General features: G+C 40.6%; 1 protein-coding gene across 1 annotated transcript; it reads left to right on the forward strand.

The window, feature by feature from the left end:
* ZC3HC1 (zinc finger C3HC-type containing 1) lies at positions 1-23,192 on the forward strand. The gene is made up of 10 exons (XM_036762027.1): positions 1-403; positions 9,026-9,137; positions 12,022-12,172; positions 12,771-12,854; positions 14,512-14,639; positions 16,074-16,228; positions 18,477-18,720; positions 19,285-19,497; positions 20,008-20,214; positions 22,733-23,192. Exons 1-10 carry the CDS (start codon positions 258-260, stop codon positions 22,799-22,801), a joined length of 1,509 nt encoding a protein of 502 aa, XP_036617922.1. The 5' UTR covers positions 1-257; the 3' UTR covers positions 22,802-23,192.
* The last annotated feature ends 3,259 nt before the right edge of the window (positions 23,193-26,451 follow it).

Consider the following 26,451-nt stretch of genomic DNA (forward strand, 5'->3'; position numbering starts at 1 on the left):
ATAGAGGCGTAGGAGACACCCAACAGGGACCGCATCATCCCCAGGTCCGGACAGGAGCATGCAGCCAAGTAGGGGCCGCCCTCGGCCTCCCCACCCCCCAGCTCCAGCCCCAGCTCCGGCCCCGGCCCCGGCCCCGGCCCCGACCCCTGCATCAGCACCCCTTGAGATCTAACAGTTCCCCAGGCGGCGTTATCCGTCCGGAACGGAAGTGCTTGAGCTTTTAGGACCCGGAGGGGAAACTTTGAGGAAGGACCAAGATGGAGACGCCCAATCCTGCGCCGGCGGTTGCTGCCGGAGGCGAAAAATCTCGGGGTTCCGCGGTGCGCTCCGCGGAGGTGACCCCCCAGAAAATCCGGCAGTTGATAGACGAAGGAATTGCCCCCGAGGATGGAGGGTCGGACGCGTGAGTCAGTCAGGGCCGTTTTGGAGGGGGTCGGGCTCCGGGGGTCCAGCTCAGGACGGGGGGCGGGGCTGGATGAACGCAGGCCCGGGAGGCCGCTCGTCGGCTTTTTCCCCCTAGTCCTCCAGCCGTCGGAGGGTTAGGTTGGGGGGAGGGGTGGAGGAGGGCCGCGACTTCTGCCCGGGGGGAAGGAGGGTACCGGAGACCGGCTCCGCTCCGACCCGCCCGCCCGAGCCGCTCCCTAGGAGCCGTTAACGTTAACGGAACGTGGCGGGCTCCCCGCTGCGCCGGCTCGGGAGGCCCAGAGAGAGCGTGGGGCTGCGGCCTGGCGGGGAGGGAAAACCGGCGTCCGCAAGATGGGCCCGGGGGGCCGAGGGGACGGAGAGTTCCGAGATCCGGGAACTGGGGAAGGGGGAAGAATGTGTGTGTGTATGCACGTGTGCATGTATGCATGTATGTACATACACATATGTATACATGCATACACACATGCATACTCCTTTATTGTTACCAATCCGTAACCGAAACATAGCGTGGCCTCCAACCATTTAAACAGGAAGGCACGAAGCTCTTCCTAAAGGACTGGGACCTATTTCACAGGTTCATAGACGTAGAGCTGCAAGGAGACTTTAGAAACCGCGCAATCCAACCTCCTTTTACAGATGAGGAAACTGAGGCCCCAGCAGGCTAAGGGACTTTTCCAGGGTAGCACAAATCGTTAAGAACATCAGAAGTAGGGTTTGAAGCTGAGTCCTCTCAAGTCAGAACCAGAGGATCACAATCTGGGTTCAGAGAATTGCAAAAAAATAAAAATAAAAAAGGAAAGAAGGAAATGAGCATAATCAAGTGCCTACTATGTGCAAGGCCTAGTCATACAAATATTCTTTCGTTTGCTCCTCAAGACAACCCTGGGAGGGAGGGAGGTGAAACGTGATTCCAAGAAAAGGGCTTCTGCAGAAAAGGTTCCGAACCCCTGATTTTGTTTTTTTAAATAAGGGCCCAGGTAGAGTCCTGGTTATCCTGCATCAACCAATTTGAGCTCGATGAGCTTTCCTGGATTGTGAAGGATATTCAATTTCAGTTCAGTGCAATATGTGCCTATTTCTGCGTGCAAGGAAACTGCTGGGTCCTGAGGAGAATGAGACAAAGGTTCCAGTCCTCTAGGAGTTTGTTATTGGACTGTGGGGAATATGACACTGTGAGGTACACAGATAAGCACAATACAGGATAGAAAACCAGAGGGCGAAGAAGAGATCTAAGCGGTCCAGAAAGAATGGAGGAGGTCAGTGCTGGAAGGAACTTTAGAACCCATCTAATACAACTGCCCTGGTTTTAGAGATGAGGAAATTGAGGCCCAGAGAGTTATAGGGGACTTACCAAGTTCACACAAGGTAAACGGCATAGTCAGGATTCAGAACCAAGTTTTTCAAGTGTTCTTTCCACTCTGCACTCACACAGTGCCTTTTATTTCCTCCTCTGTAAAATGAAGGTAATAATGCTCTGGCCTCACCAGCCCACAGTAGTGGTTATGAGGAAAGTGCCACGTAAACTAGAAAGCACTATATAATTGTGAGTTGTTTTTAGGTAAAGACTTGGAAAGAATGACATGTATGAGTCCTCCTGGCCCCACTGCCGTAGGTCTTATTCCACTGAATTGTCCTTATCTTGCTGTGATCAGATACTAGAAGAGTTTTTCTCGACTTCTGATCATCAGTGTAGGGACACCAGCCATCTCGTTTCCTTTTCAAGAATGATAGTGAAATACCCGTGCCTTTTCACACCCTGCTTTAATGTTTTCTATTATTTTTCATGGAATCTCTTAAGGCTCTGTAGCTTTGGGGGTAGGTGGTTTGGGAGGTCAATTATAAAATAAAATCTGTCATTGTGTGCCACGGCCTGGGCTAATCTGGACTACTGTAGGATTTTGTAGTCCTATTGTTTAAAAACTTGTTTTAATATATTTTTTATTACTGAACTGTAGAGTGCTTAACTGAAGACTGGAGCACAAGATTCATTTGTTCAATGTATTTTATTTTATTAAGTATCTGCTGTGTGTGAAGTATTGTAAAAAAAAAAACAACTATATGAAATGTTTAATGAGATTATCTGAGAATAGATTTTGGATTTCTGGACCATTGCTTAAAAAAATCTGGTAATAATAACTCTTGTCCAAGGATGGAATGTACCTGTTAAGGGCTAGTAAAAACATATTTGCCTAGAGTCTTGAAAGTCTAATCATAAGGGCTTTAAACAGAAAAGGAAAGTGGAGGAGGAAGACTCTATCTTTACCAAGCTAGTTTCCATAGAGAGAAGCTATACTTTGTTGTGTTTGTTCTTTGTTCTCAAAGAGGACCATGACATCAGGGAAATGATGACATGACTTGTAGTTGACTTTGATTTGAGTGAGGGAGGGCTGTGCAAGGTCCCCAACTTCCCTTTCCCCTTCAGAACCGTCTGTGTCCAGTGGCTTGATATTCACCAGTGCAACTGAAGATGGCCCAGGATACATTGGGAGACCCTGGCCCTTTCAGGCTGTCTTTTCAGGTTCTCACTTTGAGTGAATAGGCCTCTTTAAGAAGTTAATCAAGGGATGGCCCCTTTAATCAGAACTCCAGAAAAAAAAAATCAAACTGGGAGGGGAAGACCCTCAGGGTCTTTAGGAGTAATAGAAAGCCCATAAATACCCTGGAGACAAAAATCCCAGAAAGTACAAAGCAATAAAACCTGTAACCCCATACACAGAATGCACAAAGTATGGGCATTAAGCAAGAGACTGAATGCCATCATGGATTGGAAGAGGGCTTAGATACAGGAAGACCTGGGTTCACGTGTTGCCTCTATTCTAGGTATGTGACCAGGACAAGTCACTTATCCGTTGGGTACCTCCAGGCAGCTCCCTAAGACTACAAGTTACAGACAAGTTGCTAGTCTTCTGTAGTGTAGAGAAGTTACTTCCATTGATGAAATCAAAGTCTGGACCCTTTCAAAAAATAGGTGGGGAGTAATAAGCAAGGTAAACTAGAGATCCTAATACAGAGAGGCAGTTTGACCTCTTAAGTATCACTGAGACTCGGTGGGAAGGACACTAAATTAGACTAGAGTGTGGATCTAGAAAGGTTCTGGAAGGATACTCCATTCAAAAGGAATAGGATAGATTTGGATGGAGTAGCAGCTTATATTAAGGTATACCCAGATGAGGAAATTCAAGAACCAGAGAGAGGAAGCACAGTGGAAAAAACTTGAGTGAAGAATAATAAAGGCAGGAACAGAATTATCATCATAGATTTAGAGCTTGAAGAAACTTTAAGGGTCATCTAGTTCAGCTTCCTTCATTTAAGTGTTCTACAGATGAGCTGGGCAAAAGAAAGAAATTGGAAAAGAGATCACAAGCTTGGCAGAGCTTATCTCATGATATTATTACATGATGATGTAATAATGATAGAGAACTTCAGTCATCCACATATAGAATCATAGAGCGAAGGTCAGAAGTTGTTGGTCATTTGGTCTAACCTCTTCATTTTATAGATAAGGAAACTAGGTCACACCAAGCCTGAGTGATCTGCTGTCGCCAAAAGCAGAGCAGCTAATGATTTCTTGGCTTGCCTTGATGAGAACTGTAACTTTAATAAGGTGGAAGAAGCAATAAAGGGAACTGTTTGTCAGTATTTTTTTCTTACCAGAAAGGAGAAACTGGTTGCTTGGAGAGAAATGATGGGAACCTTGGTGGGGCAGTGACGACTCCATCTCGGAATTTGTGATAGAGTAGAGGAAGGCCATGCATCATTTGACACATACCCTAGATAGCAAGCTTTACAGGGTTCAGAGGAAAGATAGGTAAGATTTTATGGCCCAAAATTGTACAGGGAAAATCAACCCAAGAGAGATAGGAAATGCTCAAGAATACAGTTCTAAAAACAGTGAAATAATTCCACTGAAGAAAAAAAGGGGAGTTATCTCTAAGAGAACAATATTGAATATACAAAGAACTCATTTACCAACTTAGATTTTTAAAAAACTGTACGTAAGATGGAAGCCGAGGTAGAAAACAGAGATGATACAGGATTGTGGGAGGACCCTTTACATTAGTGTTAAGAATGCTAAAATTCAGAATGAGCTGCATTTTGTTAGGCACACTAAAAAAACCAAACTAGAATGGAGGAACAAAGAAGGGAAAAGACTACTGGGTGGGGTGGCTAGGACAGTAAAAATGGCTAATATTTAGATAGTGCATGAATGGGTTACAAAGTGCTTTACAAATGTTTCATTTGATCCTCACAGCCTCACAAGGTAGGCACTGTTATATTATTATCCCCTTTCTTTACCACCCCCTATTTTACAGATAAGGAAACAGGCATTAGAAATAGTGAGTAACTTACCCAAGATCACACAGCTAATAAGTTAGTAAGTATTGAACAGCAGGCTTCAAATACAGGTGTCCTGACTCAAGGCTTATCAGTCTTTCCACTCTACTATGCTGAGGGAATGTTGAACCGCTTTGGTTTTATTTTGCTTCTCTTTTCTTTGTCAAGGAACATTACTTTTGGACTAGGAGGGACAAAGAAATGTCTAATAGAGAATTTGAAACCCCAGAGAAGGAGGGATATAGTAAAAGAGCACCTAACTGGTCATGATTAGTTCATGTTACTTAAGACCAAATGAACTGCATCCCAGGGTACTAAAAGCACAGATGGAATGATTGCTGAACTACTGTCAATTGAACTTTGAAAAATCATGGAGACTAGGGGCAGCTAGGTAGTATGGTGGATCGGGCGCTGGCCCTGAAGTCAATAGGACCTGAGTTCAAATCCTTTCTCAGATACTTACTAGCTGTGTGACCCTGGGCAAGTCCCTTAACCCCAATTGCCTCCAAAAAGAAAAATCATGGAGAATGAAAACCATTGTATTTGAGAAGAGCAAATGTCCTAATTTTCACAAAAGTTAAGAGAATAGAATCTGCAAATAGCTGGTCAATAAGTTTGACTTTTATTCCTGGCAAAATTCTAAAATGTATTATTAAAAGGAGAGTTAGTGAATATCTAGGAAAAGAAGCAGCAGTTGCAGATCTGACATGGTTTCCTCAAGAGTAAGTCATGTCAGACCAAGCTAATTTCTTTTTTTGATAGTGTCAATAGACTTGTAGATCAGGAGAATGCTGTAGATATAGGTTACCTAGATTTTAGCAAAGCATTTGGCAGAGGAGCTGTTTATCTCCTCTGTATCAAATGTGTACCTTTTCCTATTTCCCCAGGGACAATATTTCTCATGCTATTCTTGTGGAAAAGATGGGGAAATTTAGTGTTAGACCAGACAGTAATATAGGAAGGTAGATTTGGAACTGGTTGGATAGCCAGATCCAGAAAGTAGTTATTAATAGTTCAATGTCATTTTGGAAGGAGGACGCTGGGCTTGGTTATGTGCTGTTTAACATTTTATCAGTATCTTGGCTAAAACCTAGAAGGCTTGCTTGTCAAATTCACAGATGGTACAAAGCTATGACATTCAACATGTGTTCATTTATTTAAAAAATTTTATTATGAACTTTAAAATATATTTATGAACTTAAGAAATGTAAGCATAAAAAGAACAGAAAAGAGAATTGTGTGTTAAGATGAACTTCTAATTTTAAACAGTTTAAACAAGCATTGATCGAGCACCTGCTATATGCTAGGCAATATGCTAGATTCTGGAGATAAAAAGATAAAAATGAAACAGACTCCACTTTAAGGAGCTGCATTCTTTTGGGGAGAAAACAATATGTACATACTTAGTTAAATACATACCAAACATCTTCCACAGTGAGGGTACAAGCGAAATATAAAGGGTGGCTTATTGGCATGTTAAAACAGAGTTTCCAGAGAGCACAGCAGAAAAATAGGGAAGAGTAGGATAAGGATATCAGAGATTGGGACCTGCAGGGATGGGTTTGAAGGGAGGAGGGAATCAATCAGTAAACATTTATTAAGTGCTCACTATATGTCAAGCACTGTTCTGAGTGCTGGAGATACAAAGAAAGGCAGAAGACAGTCCCTCCTCTCTAGGTACTCACAGTCTAGTGGGGGAGACGACATGCAAACAACTGCATACAAACAAGCTGTATACAGCATAAACTGGAAATAATAGAGGGAAGACACTAGAATTACAGGGAATCAGGAAAGGCTTCCTGTTGAAGATAGGATTTTTGAGGGGATTTAATGGCAGCTGGGGCAGTCAGGAGGTAGAAGTGAGGAGGGAAAGCATTCTGGATATGGGGGACAGTCAGTAAAAATGACTGAAGTCAGGAGATGGAGTGTCTTGAAGAGTACATGGAGTGGAGTATAAACTATAGCAAGGTGGAGGGGGGTCAGAGCAAGGTGGAGGGGGGTCAGGTTATCAAGAGTTTAGAAAGCCAAAGGATTTTATATTTGAACTGAGAGAGGTAATAGGTAGTGACTGAAATTTGCTGAATTAAGAGGATGACGTGGTCAGACCTGCACTTTAGGAGATCACTCTGACAGCTGAATGGAGGAGGATGTGGGGAGTGGAGAGAGACTTGAAGGGAGACCTGCCAGCAGGCCTTCACAGTAGTCTATGTATAAACCTGAATCAGGGTAGTAGCAGTGTCCAGATAGAGAAGGGAGAATATGTGAGATGTTAACAGAGATTAAATCAAAGGCCTTGGCAACAGATTGGATATGGGGGTGGAGAGAGTGAGGAGTTGAGGATGACACTAGGTTGTTAGCTTGGGTGACTGGGTAGATGGTGCCCTCCACAGTAACAAGAAAGCTAGGAAGAGGAGAAAGAGGGTTTGGGGAGGGAGTTAATGACTTTAGTTTTTGCCAGGACCAAGGAATAGAAATCTGTTCAGTAGCTCCTCCCATTCCATGCTAGCCTGAACAAAGTCCAAGAACAAATGCCTCTCCTTCCCTCTCCTCTCCTTTCCTCCCTTCTGCATCTCTTGAAGGAAGGAGAAGAGGTAATTTGTTTATGGTGGTCATGGAATGCCTCATGAAAGAGATGAGATTTCTTTCAAATCCTTGAAATATGACTATTTTTTTGACAAGGAGAAATGAAGGGACATTCTCTGTGAGGAATTTATATAAGTGAAGTTAGGAAAACATGGGGAGAAAGCAAGTAAAGCAGTCTGAGTTGTAGTAGAAAAGGCTGTCAGGTGAGGAGTGGATTTGAAGGTAAGTTGGAGCCTGTTTATGGAGAGTCTTAAAGGGGTCTGGAAGGCCACTCTACAGAGCAGGATGGTGTAGTGGGAACAGTGCTGGACTTGGAGTAGGGGATTCTCCTTGTTTTGGGCAGATCACATCACCTCTTGGAGCCTCTTTCTTTAGTGGTCAAATTTAGGTATTAGAGTAAGTAATCTGTAAGGTACCTTTCAGCTCTAAATTCTGTGATCCTCTAAGTTCCAGTTCTAACAAGCTGTGTAATCCTGGGCATGAATGGATGAACAAACGAATGAACCAGAACAAATGAATGAATGAACATTTAAAAATCTCTTGCTGTTTCCCAAGCACTGTAGTGAGCACTGAGGATGCACATAGAAAAAAATTAGGCAGTCTCTGCTGTCAGGGAGCTCATATTTTAATTAGGAGAGACAGCACATAAAGCTAAATTCAATTGGAGGATGTATGAGAAGCTCTGTAAGTCTTAAGGATGCTGGGTTGGGGGAGTGGAGTTGACAAGGCTTTACATTATGTCAGTAGGTCAGATGACAGTGCTGGGGTCTGAAGAAGGTATAGAGGCAATTCAGATGGTAAGAACAGTGGTTTCAAACTCAAACAGAAACATGGGCCACTAATCCATACATAAACATCCCTGCAGGTTACGTGTTGACTTAGTTTTGAAATGTAATGTTTTCTGTGTTTTATTGTATTTTTTTTTTATTTTGTTAAGTATTTCCCAATTACATCTTAATATGGTTTCAGCAGCACTGGGAGTATTAGAGGCTGTGTTTAACAACTCTGGTTTAAAGGACCTTAAGATATAATGGCAAGGAACACAGTAAAACCTGGTAGTCTTCTGTCTCATCAGGATTAGAGTTGGTGACTCTTATCTCATCCAAGCAGTAATCTAGATAAGTTCTGGGCAGTCTGGGATGGGGGGATGGAGCAACAGCAGAAGGGCGCCCCTGGGGTTGGCAGCCATGTCCCTTAACCTCTCTGAACCTCAGTTTTCTCACCTGTAAAGTGAGGTTGATAATAACTGCACTATATTCCTCATTAGATTGTTGTGAGAAAGAACGCCAAACATAAAATATATAAATGTGAGTTATAAAAAATACGGCCTGGAGACTTTTACCTTTTTTGTGCATCTGAGACCCCTTTGGCAAGCAGTCTGGTGAAGCCTATGGACTTCTCCAAGAAAAAAGTTGTTAAATGTGTAAACTAAAATATGTAGGCTTACAAAGGAAATTAATTATATTGAAATACAGTTATCAAAGAAAGTTTTTTTAAGTTCATAGACTCTAGGTTAAGACCCCCTGTAGATAGTAAGGAACTCAAAGGTTTTTGAGTAGGAGTAACATTATGAAAACTGTGTTTTTGGAAAATCATTCTGGTTTGGGGATAGATTGAACATTACAGAATTTGGAGACAGGAAGCAGGAATATGTTTACAGATATTTCACTTTGTTTTTTAGGAAGGATACGTCTGCCTTGTCCCAGTCAATTAATGGATCACCTCAAGCAGAACCACCTCCTTTGGAATCTACAAGCAAAGAAGCCTTCTTTAACAGAGTAGAAACATTTACTATATCCTTTTAAGGCTAGATATTCAGTGTGAGCTTTGATGTTAGAATCCTTCAGAAGCACCATATTCCTATCCCCACCTCAATTTTATCTTGTTATATTTAGAACAAAATCCACTGAAAATTGCCAAATAGTCTTTTCTAGAAGTCTTGTATTTGCAGTGTCAGTTTTACTTTACCTAGTCCAGAGACAGCCTTGTTCAGTAGCTTCTTCTGGTGCTTTTACAGCGCTTACCCCCTTTAACACTCCTCTTCTTTATGCCTAAGTTTTGTGACGTAGAATTTAAACCCATTTACTGTTTTTTTCTTTCCTCAGTAGAAATGAAGAGCACACTGACATCTGGGGAGGGGAATACCTTTGTATGATTTGAATCAGTTTTAAGTATCCATTGTTGTTTTCTTTTTTCTGACTGAATAGTCCCAGTTTCTTTACCCTTTATGTCTAAATTCTATTTTCAAGCCTTTCAGTCAGTTTTCCTGGTCTTAGGATGCTTTTTGGTCTTCTCATATCCCTCTTAGACACATAGAAACTACTTATTCTGTTAAGAGTTAACCAGTTTTTTCCCTTTTGTTCTAATTCTTCTATCACAACATGACTAATGTGGAAATATGTTTAATGTGATTGCACATGTTTAACCTATATCAGATAGTTTGCTATCTTGGGGAGAGGGGAGGGAAGGGAGGAAGGAAGAAAAATTTGGAACTCAAAATTTTATGAAAATGAATGTTGAAAACTATCTTTATATGTAATTGGAAAAAATTAAAATATTAAGGAAAAAATAATACTGCTTATCACCAGAAAAAAAAAGAGTCAACCAGTGCCCTGGATAGTGTGAAGATTTATTCCCCACGTGCTTTAGCCTGTTGTAGCATCTATTAAAAGGGTCTCTGAACAATCAATGGCAATAGGAATTCAGTGTTCTTTTTTTTTTTCATCTTTATCTGAGTAAAAGCATCTGTAGATCTATTATTTTTTTTAAAGATTTATATACAGGGTGTCCCAAAAGTCTTAGTGCAGTTTTAAGCTCTAGTAGCTTTAATAAATTGTGCTAAGATTTTTTTGGACACCTTGCATATCTTTTATTATCATTACTGGTATTACTATTATTTATTAGTAGTAGTATTTGTTAAAGATTTAATAGCTTACAATTGCACTATGACTTTTATGACACCCTCTATGTCTTTTTTAATGGCTCTACAGGTGCTGTTATTCAGATAGATACAAAAAATGAATGTTGAATCCTTATTGCTGTTTATTGTTTTAGAATCTTTTTACTACAAATTCATGGATTTTCTCTGGGTATTTGGTCCCAGGACATAGCAAAGAGAGAGTGTGATGGCCAGAGGTTTGAAAACAACACTCCTGTTTGTTAGCATTTACCAGAAGCTCTTTTGAGACTTCACAGTAGCAGATGCAGCTTCATCAATTATAAAATAAATATACGTGCCATTAATATCACTGTCACTTTCCAGGACCTGTCCACCCCCTACTTTGACTCTTCCTTAAAACAAAGAAGCCAAACAAACCAGCACATTGATCTTGTCTGACAGAGGAGGTCTCATTCTGTACTTACAATCTACCATCTTTCTCCAGAGAAGTGGAGGGCATTTTTCATCAGTCATCTGGAGTTAAGATTGATCATTACACTGATTTGAGTTCTCTTGTCTTAGCTATGTGTACCTTTACAAAGTTGTGGTCATTGTATATATTCTTCTGGTTCTCTTTATTTCATTCTGGGTCAGTTTTAAAGCACAGCATCATTCCCCATTTGATGGGCACCCACTTTGTTCACAGCTTTTTGCGTTCTTCAGTACATGAGAACTTTGACCCCGTTTGGTATTCATTGCTCTATCTCCAACATTGACTATTCCCATCTTTTGTCATCTTTTATCAGTTTTAGATTTTTAGCAAACCTTGGATTTATTTTTATTTCTTTTATTGTTAGTAATTTAGAGCAGTCTTCCATGTAGTTGTTGATAGGCAAGCCTTCTTTTGAAAACTGTTCATATCCTATGATCATTTAGTTAGGGAATGATTGACTCTTGGTCTTATATTTTTGTCAATTCCCTATGTATCCTGGATATCAGATTTTTATCAGAGATATTTAACGTGAATTTCCCCCCCAATCAACAGTTCTCTTATTCTAGTTAAATTGATTTTGTTAATAATCTATAAGAAATAATAATAATCTATAAGAAATGATGAGCAGGCGGATTTCAGAAACACCTAGAAAGACTTGCATGAACTGATGCAGAGTGAAGTGAACAGACCGGGGGAACATTGCGTATGGTAACAGCAGCATCATGCCATGACCAGCTTTGATAGACTTCACTCTTCTCAGCACTACAGTGATCTAAGACAATTCCAAAAGACTCGTGATGGAAAATGCTGTGCGCATTCAGAGAACAAACTGATGGGATCTGAATACAGATTGAAGCTTACTGTTTTCACTTTTTTTTTGTTTTTTCTTTCTCGTGGTTTTTTTCCCCTTTTTTTCCTGTTCCTGCTTTCACAACATGACTAATGTGGAAATATGTTTTACATGATTACATGTGTATAATCTGTATCAGATTGTTTGTCTTCTTAGGGAGGGGGGAGAGAAGGGAGAAGAATTTTTCAGAAAATAAATGTTGAAAATTGCCTTTATGTGTAATTGGAAAAAATACTATTAAATTTAAAAAAAAGAGTGAATAAACTATGAAAAAACCCCAGCCTAGCTAAGTTTATAGAGGCTTGTCACAAGATTGGATAAAGAGTGAATTTTTTTAGTCACAGCACAGGAAACTTTCAATCAATAGAGGAAGTACAAACAATGACGAAATCACAGGTCATTAAAGTATTGAAGCATGAAATAATGTATTCACAGTGTTTTCCTTAACATGAAAACTCTTTGAAATGGGCAGGCAAACCCCATGAGCTGTCTCCCCTGGTCTGTGCAAAGTATGGGTGGGTCACAGTTGAGTGTGACATGCTCAAGTGTTCGAGCTGTCAGGCTTTCCTGTGTGCCAGCCTGCAACCAGCGTTTGACTTTGACAGATGTAAGTATAAAGTGGGCAGATGGCATTACTGTCTTCCATTTCTATTCACAGTGAGAGCTGGTACTTTCTTGGTATAGTATATAAGCTTTTTGTAATGTTTGAAAAGATCTGTCACTTCCCTTGATTCATGAATATAGAGGCACTGATGATACCTTATTGTATTTAAGTCTGTAGTTGCCACATGTTCATTTGTAACCTCTTCATTCCTCTTGGCCCCACTCTTCTTTGAATTTTTGGGGTGTTTGTATTCAGAGTACTTGGGAATAGATAGTATGTTTTTGCTTGTGGTTCTGAGGATTTATTCTTCTGGAATATTAATATGTTTTCTTTGGCACTCCTTAACTGATGATACTCTGACAAAGGCCTCCTTTGTCTGCCTTATTAATACAGGGTCAGTGTAATCTGGAATATACTTGGGAGTGAGAAATGGGTTTTGAGTTTTTTCTTTGAATTATTTGTAATTTACTTGTATATACTTTCAAGGGCTCTTGAGCATTGGATGCATATTTAAAGGTCCACAAGTATATTAAAATGTTAATAAGGACTACATGTATCTTTGTAATGTTTTTAAATACATTGCTTTTGGTGTTGGTTTCAGATAATGAAAGATGTGCCGAGCTGAAGGAAGCTTTGTGTACAGCTCATGAGAAGTTCTGTTTCTGGCCAGACAGCCCTTGCCCAGGTACTTGTTCCTGAGACCAGCCACCTGCCATTTAGTTTGGGTCAGCATCTTCCTCATGTCATCACTTTTTCCTTATAAAAGATTTATTTATTGAGTATTGCTTTAAATAGAAAGCATGAATGGAGAATCCTTTGACCCAGGCCTCCTTTGGAGGCTTCTGCATGTCTAGGCAGTTCTGCCTGCACATTCCAGCCCCCCTGCATTGGGAGAAAAGAGGGGGTGGCGGGGTGACCAAAAAATTCTATCTAATTTGGGGTGAGGAAGTAGGAGTTTAGTATCACACACACAAAGCAAAAGGAAGAAGGGCAAAATGAAGAAAAAGAAGCAGAGGTAACATGCTATAGGTAAAATACATACAGTATTAATTGCTTTATAATAAAGATTTCTTCCTGATGGGTTTGACTATGTAGGAAAATAGTTAATACAACAGAATTGTAGTAAAATAAGCACTTGAATGATTTTCTGTTCAGTGCCTTCAGTCTAATCTTCTGGTATTAATTTGGGGACTAAGAAAAGATAACTAGTACAGAAGGAACTCTTCTTTAGAAATTATCATTTAGGTGTATGGTGTTTTTACATTCTCTCAACCTCCAAGTATGGGAAATATTCCATTGAGCCAGTTTCTAGAGTCCAGCAAAATTCAGAGCATACATTGCAGGGAGCTATAACAGTACTCTTATCATCACTAGGGTTGTATTTGTAACTTTCAGTGTCCTGGCTTGCCAAGAAAAAAATCTCAGTGGGAACTGTCATTTTAACTCTTTTTTTTTTATTATTATTATTGCTTCTTTCTGGAATCTTCAAATTCTGCATCCTTGTCTCCAAATGTATTGTGCTAGCTATGAAAATTTGGTATATATTTTAGATGTCCTGGGAAACCTCATTTAGACATTGACTGGAAGAGTTGTTGATGAACTAAAAGATTTTAACAGCTCTTTTAGCCAGGCTTTCTTTACTAATTTTCTATTCCTTGAAATTGTAACCCCTGGAGCCCATGAAATAGCCAGTGGTACGTATTAATGGGTGGAACTCCAAAGCTGTAACAGACACAGTTTGGGCTCACTTTCACTTTGACCACTACCCAGGAAATGCTTTTAATTGGCAGAATTGAAAAGACGCATCTGCCCAAGAAAACAAAATCATCTCTAGTTGAGGTCTAAGGATAGTATAGCATTGTTGGTTGTGGAAACACACAACTAATAAGCAGCTAGGTGGTGCAGTGGTTAGAGTGCTGGGCCTGCAGCCAGAAGACCTGAGATCATATCCAGACTCAGAGGTTTACTATCTGAGTGACCCTGGGCCAGTCATTTAACCTCTTTTGCCTTAATTTCCTCGACTGTAAAATGGGGAATAATGAGAGTACCTACCTCCCAGGGTTATTGAGAGGATCAAATGAGATAATGTTTGTAAAGCACTTAACCCAGTGCCTTGCACATAGTAGGTGCTATATGAATGTTAGCTTTGATTATTAAGCCTTATTCACTTATTAAACTTGTGAAGTTTAGCCCAAGTTAATGAGAAGGGACTAATGACCTCAGACATTAAAAAAAAAAAAACCAAACAACCACAACCCTTGGGAATGGGGGGAAGAGTGAGGAAGGAGAAAGTAGAAATACAGTAAAAGCCAATGGAACACTCCTAATGTTCCCCCCTTTAGATCGCTTTGGAATTTTGCTATTGGATGAACCTGTTGCCCTTCTTACTGAGTTCTTAGATCGTTTTCAAAGCCTCTGTCACCTGGACCTCCAGCTGCCTTCCCTGAAACCTGATGACTTGAAAAATATGGTAAGTTTTCCTTGGCTGTTATACGTTGTACCCAGTTATTGCAACCACTCATATATAATGCATACTGTTTTGAGTTTTCTTTTTAATTTAATGTATTTCAGTGAACAAACATCTATTTTGTCTCCCCTCACCACTATTTCTGGAAAAGAATAAGAAAAAACCCATGTAACAAATATGCATAGTTCAGTCAAACATTATCCCAATGATCATGTACAAAAAGTGTGTCTCATTCTGCACCTGGGTCCGCGTATTGTGTGCTTCATCATTGGTCCTCTGGAACTGAAGTTGGTCATTATGTGGACCAGAGTTCTTTAAGTAGAAAGAGACATTTCATATTGTCATGGAAAGGCCAACCCACCTATTTGTTGTCAGTCAAGAGGGCTTTTTCAATGGAATATACCTGCAAGAGGCTAGTCAAACATTTAATAAATTGTTCCCAATTTTGTACCATTGGGAAATATTTCATATTATATAAAATAATGCAGTCATTTCTTGATTACAAACTAAAACTACTTGGCACTACTTAACGTCTTGTTCTCTAGGACTGTGGTTTAGACTATGCTTTCCTTGTAAGCCTGTGAGGTAGTAGTACAGAGTATTATTTTCTCCATTTTACAGATGAAGAAACTGAGATTTAGAGACATAAAATGACTTTCTGGTAACTATTTGAGCCAAGACTTGAATCTAAGTCTTATAATTCAAAGTCTAGTGTGTTGTCCCCTATGTTACATTGCCTCTCTAGCTTACCTGACTTTGGAATAATCCATTTCCTTGAGCCTCTAAATGCAAATCTAAAAGAGAAGTGAGAACCTCCTTCTTGAAAGGAGATCTTGAAATATTTTGACCCTTTTTAGTCCATTTTGCCCCTGTGTACTTCCTGTCCCTTCTGATCACTCTTGTGACGATGCTATGTGAAGGTTCATTCCTGATCAGCCTCTCCACCTGATGCACCAAACTGTTAACCTCTGCAATTGGTATGCATTAGGAATGTCCTCCTGTCCCTACCAGGGGAAGTGTTCTTTATTATTCATAATAAAAAATTAACATGTGGCAGAGCCTGTTCTTGTGGCAAAAACAAACCTGTTGCCCATTCTAGGACATGACTGATTATTGATATTTGACGTTGAGCTTTTATAGGTTTCAGAGAGAAGGCTATAATCAGTGATTTGAAAATTACTTAACACTGAAGAAAAAAGATATTGCTGTCATATTTTTTTAAAAAGAGAAAAAAGCTCTGCAAAACTAACTTCACATTAACTATATCTGACTTTATGCAGCGTTCTACACCAGTAGAAGGGAATAAAGTGCATTTTTTCAGCTCTTCTCTGGGGCTGTCATTTTGGTTAATCAGCAGTGCCACAAGCAACTTGAAAAATTGTCTCCTTGCAGATTACCTCTGCCTCAAATTTTTTTTTAACTCTGGTTCCTTTGCAGTGCCTGACTGAGGACAAGATCAGCCTTCTTTTACACCTGATTGAAGATGAGCTTGAACACAAAAATGATGGGGAAAAAGCTCCAGCCAAACTGGGCTCCGACATCCAAGTCCATGTCACTGCCTGTATTCTGGCTCTCTGCGGCTGGTCGTGTAGGTTAGTGTGTGAAATCTAGCTGGCATATGAGTGGTGAGACACGAATGCACATTCCTCATTTGGAGAGTCAGTGATGGGGACAGAGCAGTGTGACTTGGTAGAATCAAAGAATACTGGAGCTGGAAGGGACCCGAGGGGTCATCTCATCTAGCTACATTCCTGCTGGGTACATCCACCTCTCTAAGTGATCGTCCTGCCTCTGCCTAAACATCTTCAGTGGTGAGGAGCTCACTTAACCCCATTAGGTAGTCTACTCTCTGCTGACGATGTTGTATAATTCTTAGACCACTGCTCTGAAATCTGATTCTCTGTAGCATAAGAGGATAATCTATGATTATTGAGCAAAGCAGTTTGGCAAACTGCCCACAAGGTAATTCAGTTATATGTATGTTGAATCATTAGTACCAACACAGACATAAAAAAGATGCATCCCCTGTACTCAAGGAGCCATGGCCCAGTACGGGAGATGACATGAACACAGATATCTGAAATGTAAAATGTGATAATTGCAGCACAGAAGAGAGAGAACAGGGAATATTTCAGTGAACACAAAGCAACCCATTACCACTTTTAGTGAATTTATCTGAAGTAAATTGATCTCAGGAAATGTTTCACTGACATAAATTCAGTGAATACTGTATTTATTTGGGATCATGCAGGTAGCATGATGGGGAGAAATCAGAACAAAGACAGAAAGCAGTTTAGGGCCAAGTTGAATTTGGTTATGTTTCTATTACGTAAATTGGTTATGTTTCCATTATATAAAAGATAAGGATAATAGGTAATGTTTTTATAGCTCTTAGGGTTTGCAAAATGCTTTAAAAACATTGTCTTATTTGATCCTCATTACAGCCCTATGAGGGAGGTTCTCTTATTATCATCATTTCACAGGTGAGGAACTGTGGCTGATAGGGCTTAAAGGTTGTACAGCTAGTGGCTGTGGCAGGTTTCAAACTTGGGTCTTCCTGACAGCAAGTTCAGTACTCTCTATCTAATATGACACCTGGCTTCTATTTCAGAGTGTGTATAGTGCCAAACACCATACTCAGGAGCCTGGGCTTGATTCTGGAGTGATTCTGTAGTGCTTCTTGTGAACAGACTGAAAGAGGGTGCTGGGAATTCATCTAAAAACTAAAGCACAGAGAGCCTAAATAGAAGAGCAGAATTCAGGAGCCAGACCACAGTGAGGACCAGTCCTGGTATCCACACTTTCATTTTGCTCCTTCTGTCTGCTGCACACACAGTAGCCAGCTGGCAGTTTGTGTACCCACAAATGTAACATTCATCGGAGTCCCTTGTCTAATCTTAGTAAGGAACAAAATCAGTTTAATTGATAAAAAGACCCCAAAAAATGCCAGCTGGAGTGCTCTGGGCTCCCGGGTTGCTCTTTCCATTCCAGCCGCTTAGTTTGGCACAAACTCCCTCAGAGATGGGGAGATTGTCAGATCCAGTCTTGACTTATTTAAAACATATTTTCTTTTGACTCCAAGGTTTTAAGGAATGCTTTTAAATTTGAAAGAAAAAAGTTTTATGAGAGGCCAAAGAAATATATAAATTGCAAGACCTCCTTGAAAATAGAATACAATAATGCTTCCCAAACTTTGTTTCAGAGACTTCTTGTGGCATCTGGCAAAATTCTGAGACCCTCATTTCTGAATAGTTAACTTCTTTTATGCTCAACATTCAGTGGCATCCTTATCCCCACAATAGCATCAGCTGTCCTCTCCATTCTCTCAGAATAATCCTAGACTCTTCTTTTCCTTCAGAATAGTCCTCTTGTTTTTCCATTCATTCTAATCATATCTTCATCTATGTTTATATGTGTATGTATATACACAAATATATACACATGTGTGTATATATGTATATATACATACATACCTACATAGATGCATGCATACCTACACACACAGTTGTGTGTGTGTGTGTGTGTGTGAACTTTAGATGCTAGGGATCCTTCAACTATAGTGATCACTCAGGTATCTCTGGGTATCACTATTGAAAATATATGATCTTAATATAAAATTTAAGGTCTTAGTGTTAGGGGTATTCGGGATTATCCTTTTTTAGATCTCTGTGAGCTGAACAAAGAGAACTCAGTTCTCAACCATTCTAGAGATTTTTATTGGTTTTTGGTACAATTTAATAAACATTTTGAACAGACACCCTCTCTTCCCCCCGCCCCCCAGATTAGTAGATTACTGGATTGTAGGTGTTACTCTTTCATACAGTTTTCTTTCCCTTTCAGTTCTTCCTTGGAGCCCGTGCAACTTTCTCTAATCACATGTTCACACTGCATGAGAAAGGTGGGGCTTTGGGGCTTCCAGCAGATTGAGTGTGCCTTGGCTGACCTGGATGCTTCCTTTGGCCTGACAAGCACACCTATTGCTATCTCTGATGGGCGACCAGAGCGCTTTCCTTTGGCTTTAGTGTCTCCACGGAGAATGATGACACGTAGCCAGGATGCCACATTTTCCCCAGGCTCTGAACAAGTATGAACTTTTATTGTTTTGTTAACTCTTAATCTTAAGGGATGTGTCAAAGAATTCAGTCTTTTCAATATTAGAGCTTTTCAGGGTGGAGGAGAAGACTTAAAGTCTCCCAAAATGGGTGGGCTTCACCTCAAAATACCATGTGGAATTCTTGTCTATTATTGTTAAAAAGATGCCAAATTCATAATTTTGTTTTGCAAATCTAATGTTTCTTTGAAAAAGTCAGTAGCTCTGACAAACTGCTGAAAGAAATAAGAAATAGTAATGAACTTGGTCCCATTTCTTTTGGGAAGATGAGCCATTCCCTGTATTAAGGAGTCTTAGTTTTTTTGTGTATCATGGATCCCTCAGGCAGTCTGATGAAGCATATGGATCCCTTTTCAGAATAATGTTTTTAAATGCATAAAATATAAAAAATCATGGGACTATAATAAGGAAACAGTATTGAAATACAGTTAACAAAATTTTTTAAAAATACAAGTTCATAGACCCCAAAGTAAAAACCCTGCCCTAGACTAAGCCTGCTTTGTCATGTTTGAAGTTTTCTTCCTGTCCTCCCTTCAGCTGGAAAAGAGTCCAGGTCTTGTCATCTCCCGAACACGGAGCTGGGACTGCTCCAGTCCTGTTGATCGCCTTGAGCCAGAGGCTGCCAGCCCCACCACCAGAAGCCGCCCAGTGACCCGAAGTATGGGACAGGGAGATACCACTGGTTTGGAGGTGCCTTCTAGCCCTCATCGAAGAGCCAAGCGGGCACGCCTTTGTTCTTCTAGCAGTTCAGTAGGTCTATCAGAATTATTTGACGGTCGTAGTGTATAAATTACTGAAGGTTCTGTGCAGCTCTTAGAATTAAACTTGAATCCATACAGTAGACTTAGGGTCAGAACATAAACACAGTATAATTAAGTAAGCTAGTAAGTATATATTTTAGGATGGATTCTGCGAAAGACTTCAAGGAAGGGACTAATTTGGAAGTTCACTTGGAAGGGAGGGATCAAATATTTCAGGCATATGTGTCAGAAAAAAATGTAGATTGAAAGGAGAGGAGGGAAAAGGACAAATGATAAATAGACCTAGTTTATATCCGGCATAAAGAGTAAGAGGGTAGGGCAGATGAGGAAGGAGGTATCGGCAAAATGTGGAGGAAACAAAGGGGAAAACTACCTTTTGGCAGATAGGTGACTCAGGGTGTGAGTGCCAACAGCTGCCATCTTCTCTGCCATCTTTCCATTGATGTAGCATTCCCAGTCTCTGATACTGTTTCTCCTTTTTTTTCTCCTCCTTTCCTAGGACACATCTGCCAGAAGCATTTTTGACCCCGTTTCCCAGCACCGAGACTGGTGCCCCTGGGTCAATAGCACACAGAAGGAAATAGCCAGAGAGGATAATGAGAAGGAGTTAGATCTGTGCACACCAGCAGAGCCAGGCTGGAAGGCCGTGCTACACATTCTCTTGGCTCACAGACAGTCTAATTCGCCATCTGATACAGACTCAACGGTGAGAAACGTGGTTCTTGTCTATGTGTGCATGTGCATATATGGGAGGAGAATGGCAGAAATGGGGCCTATAAATAGCCCCAGTGGGCCTGTAGCTTTCTTAAGCCAGAGCTGTGCAGTGTCTAGTTTCATCATGGAAAGAAAAGAAACTGATTGCATCTCTGTAATTTATTGAGTAGTCATCCATCAGGTTCCAGTTAATTCTCTGTGTTCCCAACTGGAATTGCTAGGGGTTCGAAAAGAAGTACAGAAACAGATGAGCATCCAGCTGCTCAGGCCTCGTGTTGCAGAACAGCTGCTCCTTCCATTATTTGCTGTCACTTGCAATTGAGACCCAGGCAGATTAGCTTAGTTGTTTAGAGCTATGCTATGATGTCAGGGTCATGAGTTCATTCCTCATATGGGACAGTTAACTTCTCCCTGTTGCATGGTCACAGATTGTACCCTTATCCCCAGGAAACAAGTGTGAATAATTGAGTGCAAATCCATCAGAACTTCTGGTGGGGGAAAGGGACTCAAAATGTATACAAGCTTTGTGTGTATATAGAAATTGAGAATTTTAGAATTTACAATAATAGCAGTTAAGAGACCTGGTTTCTCCTATTTCCATCCAGCTTACTAATTTTCTAAAAAGTAGATGATTATAAAGCCTGAAGCAAATAGTTTCTGACCTTACAAAGATCTGTCTCTGTAGAAAGGGCAAAATAATGCTTATAAGCAGGTAATATTTCCAGGGAGTATTATAGGGAGACAAAACAATGCCATTAACACCCCAAGCCAGAATTTATTGTGAGGTTATATGCATGTGGAGAGAGGTGATGATACCAAAAGCTCAAGAATTAATCATAGTCCCTAATAAATCTATGAACAGTGTTCCTCTAGACTGAAATTGCATTATTTGAGTTTTCTCCAGAAATTGTTTTTACAAAAATATTGCTATTTGTCTTTTTGGTCTGTACTTGAGTTGGAGGTCTTAAATATTTATTCCAAATATTAAGTCATAGAAATAAAACCAAGCCATGTCAGCTTACTCTATACCACTGTCTGCTATTTTATCTCCCAGAAAAATGGCCTACAGTTTCAGTGAAGGGTTCTGTTGGAAATTTTTATTAAAACTGCCCTCTGTTACCCTCTATGATTGGCACTGGCCTTGCAATGAGTGGCAGTTACAGAAAGGTAGATTAAACTGTATATACAGAAAATGTTTTAACAATGAGAGCTGTACAGGAGAGGAACAGACACTTTAAAGGTACTTGGTACTCTCACGAAAGGGCTTCCACAGAGGTTAGGAGATCACTTGTCACCAGGGTTGTGGGAGTTGGATGAAATAAATGGCCTCTCTGAGGGCACTCCCTCTTCTAAGATTCAGTTTTGTTATTGGACAACCATAGGATTTAGAGTTGAAAAGGATATAGAGATATTCATTTTACAGATGAGGAAAATGAAACCAGAGAGGTTAGTGACCTACCCAGGATTACACAGGTGGCAAGTGGCAGAGCCAGGATTTGGACATATCTTCTGACTCTAATTCCATTGTCCATTCTACTACACCCCACTGCATTCCATTGTTTTAGTCTGTGTTCCTCCTTACTAGCATCTGATGGACTAATTATTATGGACAGCTTAAAGTCCTATTTTATAAATTGAATTAGGTTGACCACAAGGGTCTGTAGCTTGTCAGATACTGCATATTGCTTATATTCTCCCTGAAGATCCCACAACATGGAATATAAGTGCTTTTCTTAATTTTCTGGATGACCATTTGTTGGAAATGTTGTAGAGGGGATTCTTTTTCGGGTAGGGATTGCACTAGATGACTTTTGAGGTCTTTTCTAAGTCTAAAACGTTGTGATTTTCAGGTGCAGAAAAGGCCAAATCTTATGAATCATTGACAGTATCCTTTTTAGTGGCATTGTTCTGTCTCCCTGTAACGCTGTTTCTGGACATTTCAAACCATTTTGTTGGTGTGATCCAGGAACAATGGGATTCTTCCTATTATTAGCTCTGTTGACCTAAACGTGATGCTCATAAAGATACAGCCATAGACGTGACTCTAATAAAGGTCAATTCACTTTACCTCCTGGCCACGGATTATATAGAACTAACCTTGGCCAGGCATTTTGTGTCATGGCATGCCCTTGTCCATGAGAAAGACTTGATCACTGTGTGTCTGTCACTACTATTAGAGAAGAACAACTTAAAGTGTATGCTTTACGAGTGGCCAGTGTCACCTTTGGAAGAGACTGAAAAGATACATGTAGAATAGCTGAGAAGGGAAATAGCTTCAGTTTCAGTGATACTGCAGGAGAGTTAAACGTGCCTAGGCTTTCTGATTTCCCATCTGGCATTCTGTTTGCTCCCTGTGCTCCCTCAGCTTTCAGCCCCAACAGTTAATCAAATGTTGAGTACTCAACTTGGGCACAGTATAACTTTTATTTGTGGAAGAAGTTCACGGTCTATATCACTCTTTGTCTCTGTGGAAGGAACTAATCTCCATTATTCATCTTTTCATCCCATAGAGTCTGTCTGAGAAATCAAGGAAAGTATTCCGAATATTCCGGCAATGGGAGTCTATGTGTTCATCTTGAAAACATTCCATCCCCTTCATCGAAGCAGAAAGAGCAATATGCCCCCTGGACAAGAAAACCTGAACCCTTTTGGGGTCAGTGATGCTAACAGGGTTTCTTACAAACTGGTTTAAAGGGAAACCAACTGTTGTAAAAGGGAATAAATGTCACCCACATCTATCTGCCTGAGCAGACTTCTATCCTCATGGTTGGAGAAGGGTAGGATATGACAGTCTTACAGGGACCTAGTTTGTTTAAAAAAGTATCGCCATTGTAAGACTGTCCAGAACATCCAGGATATGAGTATTCCCCCCAGTGTGGGGGGAGGGGCCTGTGTTTGAATGGTTCTTAAATTCCAAAGGTTGTGAAGAAGTGTTGGGAGTAATAAAGAATTTCATTGTGTTTTTTCTTATTTCTGGATGCTGGTCTTTTTCCTGGGTTGTGGCTGTTATGTTAAGGAAGTCCAGACGAGCTTCTCCTCAGCTCCAGTTATAGTTATCATCCTGGTCCGGGTAGACTGCATTGCCTAAAAATCATTCCATGAACAGAAAAAGGTCTATAATCTGTCTTGGCCTCTTGGAAAATAGAGATCACCTTGTGGACAAGATAACTGATCTTGGAGCTCCTGATATGTTATATTACCTGTGTGATAATGTACAGAGTCTCAGTTTTACACCTATAAAATGAGGGAATCCGACTAGAATGATGCCCAGACCCCATTTCGGCTTCAGCCCTAAACTACAACTTCTGAGAGGCTTCTTTTGGCTTCTATAAAAGCTCTGGCCTTGGCTTTTCCAGGAGCTGATATCTTGAAATTATGTTTTATTGCTGTTTTTTGTTTTTACCTCACCTACGTGCCCCAGTGTTTTCTTCCACTTCCCCCCACCCCAGACAGCCATCTTTTATAAAAAAGAATAAAAAAAGAGAAAAAAAAACTTCGGGAAAGCTAATAAATAACACGTTGAAAAAGGCTTAATATAGCAGTGTGCCACCCCCAAGACCACCCATCTTTGCAAAACGGGGGGCCAACCTTGGTCATTATAATTTCACAGATGTGCTAATATATTTCTTTTTAAAATTGGATGCATTTTGCTTTGATACAACAGACACTTAACCAACAAACACCCAAACAACCCTGAAAAACGCCCTTATTACTTATTAACAGAAGCTTCGTCTTTAATTTTGATAATATGGGAATAACATTGAACTCTGTTTAAGCCAGGGTTTTGTTGCCTCTCCATGTTGACTTTACTTACATTGTGGCAGTCATTTGGTTTATTGTTCTTTTGACTCTGCTTTCTTCGCTCAGTATCATGTCAAGCCTTCTTCTGTTTCTCTATATTTTCCATATTTATTGTTCCTTACCATGTAGTACTACTCCCTTTACGTTTATACCTTAATTTGTTTAGGCATTCCCCAATAGTGAAGCACAGATTTTTGTTTCTAGCTTTTTGTTACCATTAACAATGCTGTTTTTAGTATTTTTATATATACATGGTCTTTCTCCCGCTGTCACTAACCCTGGGTTATATTCCTACCAGATTTCTCAAAGGGTCTGAACATTCCATTAACTTCTTAGACATTGTTTTCTAGAACATGAACCATTCCCTTTTGGCTTGTTCCTTGGAGAATATAAATGCTATTCCATCCTAAAAGGGCACCTTTGCTGTCTGCTCCAAGGAAATATGCTGTAGGAGCTGACCTCGGGAATTCCTACTTTTAACCACAGCAGCCAGTGTAACGTGTGTGGCAACCCCTCTCCCTTCTGCCTTCCTGTAAATTGATCTTCCATTTCCTTTCCCCCTGCATCCCAGGATGGTGTCCTCTTGGAGAGTTTTAAAGTAGGACATCACAGAAGGTCATGGAATCCCTGGAGAACAAAGATGAGATTAGTAATATGGACTTACCTAAGATGACAGGGCCATTGTGTAGAATTAAGGGACTGAGAAAACTATAATAGTAAAATCTGCTTAAAAAGCAGGCCAGCCTATCTCTGCATGAGTAGTCTGCAACCCCACAGGTCAGTAGTGTCCAGAAAGGCTGCATTCACAGCCTCTTGTTCTTCTGGCTTTGCCCCTGATAGATACGGCCTCAGTTGATGCTATTCCCCCGTTAGGTAAGGGCCTCTGTTTAATCAGCATACTTTTGCTGGGGCTGCGGCCACAGAACCAAAACCAGCCTGGTTAGGTGGCTTAGAGAGACAGCTTGTTTGCTTATTTCCTGACTTGTCCCGCCCCTTTCCATCTCAGCAAGGAAAAACAGCTGCTCCTGAAGCCACAACCAGCAAAAGATATATAAACACTCTCTTCACTTCATTTTTCCTTTCTATTTTTAGATTTCTTCCTGCTCCAGGTTTTCCTTGGCTTGAGATAGCTGCTCTCTGGTTCACACAGCCCATGCACGCCTTTAGGAGTGTAGACTGTAATAGAAACTTTTTTGAAGAACTTTTATTCCGTTTTTATCCCATGACCCATTTTCTCCATCTATGGGTTGAAGCTTTCGTAACCAACATAAAAGGACATTCAAAGTAAATAGGTAAATCAATACAGAGTTAAAAACAAGGTAGTTTGGTGTTTAGGGCACTAGCAGTTGAGAGGCATCGGGGGAGGTTTTATGCAAACGGTGATAGTTGAGCAGCATCTTGAAGAAAGAGGGCACTCCAAGGGGAGGTGAGGAGGGAGCATATTCTAAGCTTGAAGTCGATAGCCAGTACAAAAGCATGAAGATGTAGCATTGTGGGAAGAATAGAGAGAAGGCCAGTTTGACTAGCTCACTGTGCAGGACCTAAACAGAGTTGACAGTTTCTCCTTGAGCCAATAGGGAGCCACTGGAGACGATTGAGTAGAAGGGTCACATAGATCTGTGCTAAGGAAAATGAAGGAATGGCCCGAGTATTGAAGGACCCAAGGTGGGGAGACCAATTAGGAAACCATGGAAGCAATCTAACTGAGAGGTGATGAGGGCCTGAACCAAGGTGGTAGCTGTACAAGTAGAGAAAAGGGGTCAGATGAGAAACATACTGTGATGGTAGAATGGCAAGATTTTTCAACTGATTGAATATCATGGGCTGAGAAAGTGAGGGTTTGAGGATGATACCAATATCATGAATGTGGAATAGAATGATGATTATGCCTTTGGCAGAAATAGGAAAGTTCAGAGGGGTAAGGACTTAGGGGAAAAGGTAGTAAATTCAGTTTTGGGCATGTCAAGTTAGAGATTTGTCTAGGACATCCATTTTGAAATACCCAGTAGGCAATTGGTAACATGAGACTGAAGCTCAGGAGAGAACCCGCGGTGAGGGCTATAGATCCAAATCTCTGAGTCATCTACATAGAGATGATAGTTCAATCCTCAGCAGATCCCTGCTGGTTGAGACGGCCATCTTTGCTGTTCAATACTGTTTTTCCCTCTTTGATGGCCATGAAGCCAATGTCAAGGAGGCGGGAATCTGTCCAACTACCTCCTTGTCACAGAAGCAAAACACTACACGGAAGAACTGGCCTTTTATCTGAAGTATCAAGACACACGTGGTGTGGTGAAAAGAGCCCAGAACTTGGAAGTCCTTAGGCAAGGCATATAATGGCTTACCTCTCCAATATCTTTGCCAAGAAAACCCCAAATGGAGTCACAGTCAGACTGAAAAATGACTGAAAAACAGCTCACAGGATTGT

This window comes from Trichosurus vulpecula, chromosome 5 (assembly GCF_011100635.1).
Source record: "Trichosurus vulpecula isolate mTriVul1 chromosome 5, mTriVul1.pri, whole genome shotgun sequence".
In the NCBI taxonomy this organism is placed as follows: Eukaryota; Metazoa; Chordata; class Mammalia; order Diprotodontia; family Phalangeridae; genus Trichosurus; species Trichosurus vulpecula.